The 6,991-nt window shown below is 39.3% G+C and overlaps 1 protein-coding gene across 5 annotated transcripts; it reads left to right on the forward strand.

Annotated features, from left to right (window-relative positions):
- Positions 1-904: 904 nt before the first annotated feature.
- Positions 905-5,770, forward strand: LOC129281280 (rho GTPase-activating protein gacHH-like). 5 transcript variants are annotated; one of them, XM_064113031.1, is made up of 3 exons: positions 905-989; positions 2,062-2,384; positions 3,945-5,765. In XM_064113031.1, exons 2-3 carry the CDS (start codon positions 2,111-2,113, stop codon positions 4,649-4,651), a joined length of 981 nt encoding a protein of 326 aa, XP_063969101.1. In that variant the 5' UTR covers positions 905-989; positions 2,062-2,110; the 3' UTR covers positions 4,652-5,765. The 5 variants fall into 5 exon arrangements, with proteins under 5 accessions (XP_063969101.1, XP_063969104.1, XP_063969102.1 ...); XM_064113034.1 differs by having other exon boundaries at positions 976-1,139; positions 3,945-5,770; XM_064113032.1 differs by having other exon boundaries at positions 976-1,026; positions 3,945-5,770.
- The last annotated feature ends 1,221 nt before the right edge of the window (positions 5,771-6,991 follow it).

Here is a 6,991-nt window from a genome sequence, read left to right on the forward strand (position 1 = left end):
CCGGGCTGAAAATATTTATATCTTAATACATAGAGTAGAATTTAAAAAATTCATCAAAATCGGATAACAAATAATAAAGTTATTGAAGTTTTAAGTTTAGCAATATTTTGTGAAAACAGTCGTCATGAATATTCATTAAAAATAATGCTTAGAATGTCGATTTTTTTTTTTTAGGTCAGAATGTCAAAAAATTTCAGCTGGAGCTTCGCGCTCGCATTATTTGATTGTTAAAATATGTATCGTTTTCATGGGTAACTGCAAACAGTCCTTAACAGATCCCTTTTCGATCAGGCAGAACGTATAGGCCTATTACAAATCTCGCAATTCGCGCTCGCGGTAATTATTATTTTAGTTACATACACATCTTGTTCACGATCACAAACATTGCTCAGAAAAAGTCATAAAGTTCAATTTTCAGGACAAAATACATGTCAATTAAAAAAAAAATAGCTCACGCTTTGCGCTCGCACTATTCGATTAGGGCTTTTATATGATATTATTATTTATTTATGTTTTGTAAGAACATTAAAGCTAAGAAGTGACTGTTAAGACTACCCCTTTAAAGAAAAAAATAAAACAAAAATCAACTTTGAGCGGCCGATCGGGGAATGGGTATTTTTTTTTCGCCCCCCCCCCCCCCCCATTGGCGAAAGCTGGATCCGCCCATGAGTATAATTATGGTCGCTTCTGGGAAGCGTTTCATGAAAGGACTTGCCAGACGTTTTATCCGGCAAGTCCTGTTTTATCCGATAGTAACCATAGCAACATTGCTACTCAGCCAATCGAAATCCTGGAATTTCTGGAAAGTTGGCAGATCTGACAAACGCTGATCTCGGCAATTCTCTTTGGTATATCCTTCCTCCGAAATTAGTTTTTTTATTTGTCCTAGATGAGTAATCGTATTATACGGTGCATGCTGCAGTGCAGTGCAGTACATACAGTATAGTATATAGTAGAGCCAGAGCGAGAGCACTCACACAACATGCGAGGTTAGTTATAGTACCTAACGTTAACGGAGCTAGAGTGGTGAGAAACGGTATACCGTGAGAAACTAAGTAAGATTAACACTGATCTGAACCCGGGATCTAGATAACCAAACAGAATTCCTAAACTTACAACTATGATTAATTAAGGATCTAGTATGTTTTATCTATGATCTCATCAGATTTCACTTGCTGTAAATGTATACTGTAGCCTATGGCTATGTGTACATACCGGTAGCCTATTTGATAACTGCTGCGCCTGCGGGCGCGGCGCATCGGTAGGCGGATACGGTACCGTATAGACCAAAAGCTTCAGCTCAGGCTCTGTATTTGGTTGTTCCGCTGAACCGCGTTGGCTCCACTCACCAATACCAATGTTATTACATGAAATTATTCATTATTTCATACATGTGTAAATGATGTGTCTCCATTATGATGAAATAAGTTGCGGCAATATTGCACATTCAGTTGTCACTCCAATTTTAGCTCTTAGTCTTGGTAGAAAAGTTTTGAATAAACCTAGGCTAAGCCTAAGTACGGTAATGTAATAAAATACAAAAGAACAAGTGAGGATATGACATCATCAGCCCACCTAATGAATATGCATAAAGACATGCCTAGAACTGTTTCACCGGAATAATGCAAATCTTTAAAATTAAATAAATTTGTTGTTTATTCGATTTTGATCAAATTTTCAGCATTTTGCTTTGTGAATTTTACTGTTTTCACAAAGCAAAATGCTGAAAATTATAAGTATCTCTAGCCTGGACCGTCCCTTTAATATCGTGTGCTGCACCTGCAAGTGAGAACTGATGACCAGAGAAATAAGTGTGTCTCTGAACTTTGAAGTGTTGTTTTTACTTGCACGCTGTAAGCAATTTTTTATCGAATAATGTACATACACTTGCACGCTGCACTTCACCAGTACGACAATACACCAGACGGTGGACTGTACTGTTTCCAGAAGAAGAAGAAGAAGAAGAAGTGCTTAGACAAGAGAGGTTGCATTTTATTTAAGCACCATGTTGTAGCAGACTATGGTTAATTGGAATAATTTTCTCTTCTCTGAAATTGACAGAAGATGACCTGAATTTTGACTGGGCTAGCTCCTGTCCAGGTCCAGGACGATGGCACTCCAATGTTCGGTGATGAACTCAGAGGGCGCTTCCCTGCCTGCACCCAGAGCCAACCATGCATCCTGTTGGGCCGATAGCAAGCTGGTTGTGTACGGTGGTAATGGACCATGCAAGAATCAGAACTGCCTTGAGGATGTATGGGTCATGGATACTGGGACTATGACATGGACAGAGGTTAAGGGTCATGGAGCTTTACCAGGTGCTCGCTGTCACCATACAATGGATGTCATAGGCAACAAAGCTTGGGTCTTTGGAGGATGGACTGGTAAGATCACATTACAGGTTGAAATATGCAAAGGGCTAGGCACAAATATAACCCCCCTCAAAAAAAAAATTAATAAAAAAGTTTTAATAATAATAATATAATGAGATAATAAATGATTAATAATGATGATTAATAATAAAGATAAATAAATGAATGAAATAAAATAAAATAAACACACCAAAAAAAATGAATAAGAAAGGTAAAATCATTTCATTAATTAATCAGTCAATAGATGAATAAATAGACCAAAAAAAATGTCCACAAACACCCTGAAAATGAATAAACTGAGCCCTTGAATTTTCAGTGTAAACTAATACATTGTGACAAATTTTGTCTGGTGAGCTACAGTAGAAAATTTTCACGGACAAAAACAAAAAAAAATCGTATGGATTAAATTTTGAGAAATAGATTTGGTTGGGGGTGCACTCTCTGGGCATTAGTTTGGAATGATTCAGACACAATTTCTTGAAAATTACTGGAGCTTCAAAGAAGGAAGCATTAAACATGGCAGTATTAAAAAGAGCATCGACTACATAATGAAAGAAAACTTCAGTTGAGAGCATAGGAGGCGATTTTGTGAGATTTTTTTTGTGGAGGATACGATCCGGGGGGTGGGGGCACTCACATATAGGCCTATTGGTGGTACGGGGACGTGCCGCTTTGATGACCCCCTTTTTCAGACCTAACTTTCAGTTTTCTAGATACTCCGAATGACAAACATTCTATTCAGAAGCCGCCCCACCCCGCTCGTAAGACCCCCGTTACAAAACATCTCAGTTCCCTAGCCCTGCCAAAATTGTCCAGCGCGAGCAGGGCATGCGAGAGCTGCACGCACGGCTTCACAACTTCCTCCTCCAGCAGTTACATGCACTGCTAGTGCCCACTTACATGCACAGCGCTAGCGTGCACCATTCCGTAGGCCCTGTTTTTCACACCGCCCGGTATGTATTTAGTTTCCAAGACCTCATATTTTACCCTTGTGGTCAGTTCCTTAGACCCCCATTTCATGGTTTCGTGAGGCACTCCCCCATCAAAATGTCATTTGAGTCCCCCCCCCCCATACGATCTCCTCCCATAAGCTCTTCTACAAAACTAAAAATTGAGGGGGGGGTCAGGGACATGTCCCCATTCCCCAAGGATAGACAACAAAGGTTAAGAGTATGATTGAGTCACCACTACTTTCTTGTCCTTCAATTGTAATAAGTTTCAAGTCTGAAAAATATATGTAGGATAAACTTTTATTATTCTCTGCGTATGTTAATTTTATTGTTCTGCAAATTTGCCTTTTACAGGGAAGATTGTCCCCAAGTTCTGTTGATCCCCAGAAGTGCTTCCTCACAAGTCACAACCAAATCACTCTTTAATCTTTTAGTGATTTGTGAGATAGATGCTTTACAGATTTTCATTAGTAGTAGAAGTAGTAAAACAAAATTTAGCGTTGAAGTAGTAAAAGTAGCATTAGGCATTTGTGCAGGCATACAGTTACTACATGTAGCTATATTGATTTCTTTGAAAGTAACCAAATAGATTTATCCTTTCTAACTCTCTTTGATGTTGAAGGAAAGAGACGCTGTAATTTTCTACACTGTCTTGACTTGGAATCAGAGACCTGGACAGATCACACCTCAAGGATGACTCACATTGATACCCACACCAGTCATGCTTCTACCGTCCTGGACAACCATACCATCCTAGTACTGGGTCGGGGTGAGACAGGAACCCATGCGAAGTATGGATGCAACATCGACTTTCTGGACACGCGGACATTCAAGTGGACCAACTATCCAGGAAGCACGATATCGCGTGCTGGCCATACCCTGAACTTCTTGCCAAGTGTCTCTACAAGCTATGCGGTTGCCTACGGTGGTCGGCAAAGGCATCCTGTGGAGCATATCACAACCTGTAAGGTGAAGACACCATTTGTTTCACCGTTTCAGTCAGGATTGCCGACTTCCGTACTGGAAGAGGCTAAAACCGTGGACGTTCCTGCAGGACGAAGCTATCACAGTGCTACCTCCATTGGAGGGACACTTCTCATCTATGGTGGATTCATACAAGGGAAGTCGGTGCGAGGACTTGTGGACGGTGTCAATGAAGTCTTTGTATTTGATGCAAAAAAAGGACAGTGGATGTCTCCAGCAGTCAAGGGAGACTGGCCGAAGCGTGCAGGACACACAGCGGACAGGATTGGAGAAAACAAAGTGCTACTTTTTGGAGGGGAACATTCCAATAAGCAATATAATGATTGTCATGTTATTACATGGTAGAATCAGTTTTGTGCCTTGCTGTACATAGATTTTGTATTCATTCATGAAAATGCTTCTCTTTGCTGTTGTTTAGTTTGAAATACTGTATTTTGTTTAACAGAGTGGCGTACATTCATCCTAAAATCTACACTGGGTTTACTTTGTATTTTCATTCTTTTTTTAGATAAATGTACTATGCATTTGGTTTGTTGTTTTAGTTTATTGTTCATTCTGTCATAGACATGATTTTTCTTGCATCAAAGCATATTGGGCTTTTGTATTCATATTGAATTCAATTCAAAACCTATCTAATATTTTATTCTTTCTTGTTGATTTCAGAGATTTAAACTTAAAGCAAGGTATCCATATATATTTCATCTTGACTTTGATAATTGTTTATCATAAGATCATATTGGTTCTCATTTATTTTTCAAGCATTTCTTTCAGAACAACATTTGTGACATACTCCCTGACAAACTGCCACTCAGGGGAATTTCACTCATTGTTATTGCACTGCAAAAAACGCTGGTGTTAAGTTAACACCAACTTGGCATTTAAGCAACACCATTTACTGTTAAACCAATATTGGTTCAAATGATTCTTAACTGGTGTTTGTTTCAACACCTCTCTGGTGTTGACCGATATAGATACCAGGCTGGTGTTAAATTAACACCAGCATTTTTGCAGTGTGGATTAAGCTTCTATTTTTTAATAAAGAAATTATTCCTAACCAACCAACTTTATGTCGATTAGATTTCCCCTATAAATTCAAAATTATCAGCAATTTAAACATTTTTTGGGGGTGCAATTATAACTTCTATTCTTGTTGATCCACCACCAGAAATACACTAATATTGAGCCTGACAGAAATATTTTCTATAGTTTAGTTGTTGTTTTTTAATTCACTGCTTTACAATCTTAAGCACCATATTTTGATATCTTGCCACGTTTTGTATTCATTCCTGTAAATAAGAGTATTATGAATAAATGATGTCATTTGATTGTAATTAATGTTCATTTAAAATTGCAACAAGTTTGTGTTATTTTTTTCATAAGAACCTACGTGGGATTTCTGTGACATAATTTAAATGTTGAAAATTAAATTCCTAAAATGTAAGGAGAATTTGAAATTTTGACCCCAAATGCCCTTGCCCTGTAACCGAAAGTGTTTAAGGTCTTGGAAAAGTGTAAGAGACGAGAAAGAGATAGAGAGAGACACATAGACAGATTAAGAAACCAAAAGGGGGTCAAGATTTGTAGTGAATCAGTATCCGAGCTTAGCAGGGTAATAGGAGTGCCTTGAGAACCTATCAAGGTGAATACATGCCCTATACAAATACCTTATATTATTATCTATCAGAGATGAGAGAAGTACAGAGAGAGCCCGGGGGGGGGGGGAGGGGGCAGTCAAATGTATTGCTGTACACATGCATGACCAAATTATTTCCCAACACCCCCTAATGTGTTCAGCAAAATATTTGACCGCCCCCCCCCCCCCCCCCCCCCCGAGAGAGAGAAGGAGGCATAGAGAAAGACACCAGAAGGGTATCAAAGTTCAAGTGTATCAGCGATGAGAGAAAAAAAATTAATACCATGCACCCCGGCGCCCCCCCCCCCAAAAAAAAAACCCGGTACTGAAGTGATTTAAGGTGTTGAAGTGTTTCACAGATAAAAGGAAAACACCGGTGGGGGGGGGGCAAGCACTCACACCATGGAAATACCATGATCATACTTTGCATGTCTGTGTGTCTTGTAGTCTGCAGACACAGACCTTTGGCTTTCTCAATTCGCATAGTGCATAATGCAGAGTCTGAAGTAGTGAGACTAGATTCACTATATACTGCGGCTGGCTATGGGCTGGCTCTACCCTCTACCAGACACTGACAGAGCCTTTGGCGTCTAGTCTTTACTCAAGACCTATAATTGGTTACTTACAGTGTCAAATATGAATGTTCTTGCAGACAAGCACGTCTGTGCTGTTTGGAATTTTCTATATTAACCTTCGACCCCTTGCTTCAACCTATCCACGGAAACTTGGTGGAATTACATAGTTATTCTTGAATTGCAGTTTATATAGGGCCTTGTTGCAATTGCAATAGCCCCATCAACGGCAAGATACTGAGAGGTCGCACGCTTCTAATAATTTTTGGTAGAGGTGTTGAATACATTACTAGTATACATCTCTATGGTTGAATATCAGTGAGGTTGTTTGCCATAGACTATCTTTTATTTTCTGGGCACAGATCAGTGACTTTTTCTCCAGAGGTTCGTGTCGTATAGGCCAAGTCCATCAAATAAATACATTTATTCAAACCAAACGACGAAACGAGCACAACGCTGAAAATGTTCTCGAAGTCGGAC

This window comes from Lytechinus pictus, chromosome 18 (assembly GCF_037042905.1).
Source record: "Lytechinus pictus isolate F3 Inbred chromosome 18, Lp3.0, whole genome shotgun sequence".
Classification (NCBI taxonomy): domain Eukaryota; kingdom Metazoa; phylum Echinodermata; class Echinoidea; order Temnopleuroida; family Toxopneustidae; genus Lytechinus; species Lytechinus pictus.

Coding starts and splice junctions, on each gene's coding strand:
- LOC129281280 (XM_064113031.1), top strand. CDS start 2,111: ATGGCACTCCAATGTTCGGTGATGAACTCAGAGGGCGCTTCCCTGCCT. Junction 2,385..3,944: donor GGTCTTTGGAGGATGGACTG/GTAAGATCACAT, acceptor TTGATGTTGAAG/GAAAGAGACGCTGTAATTTT.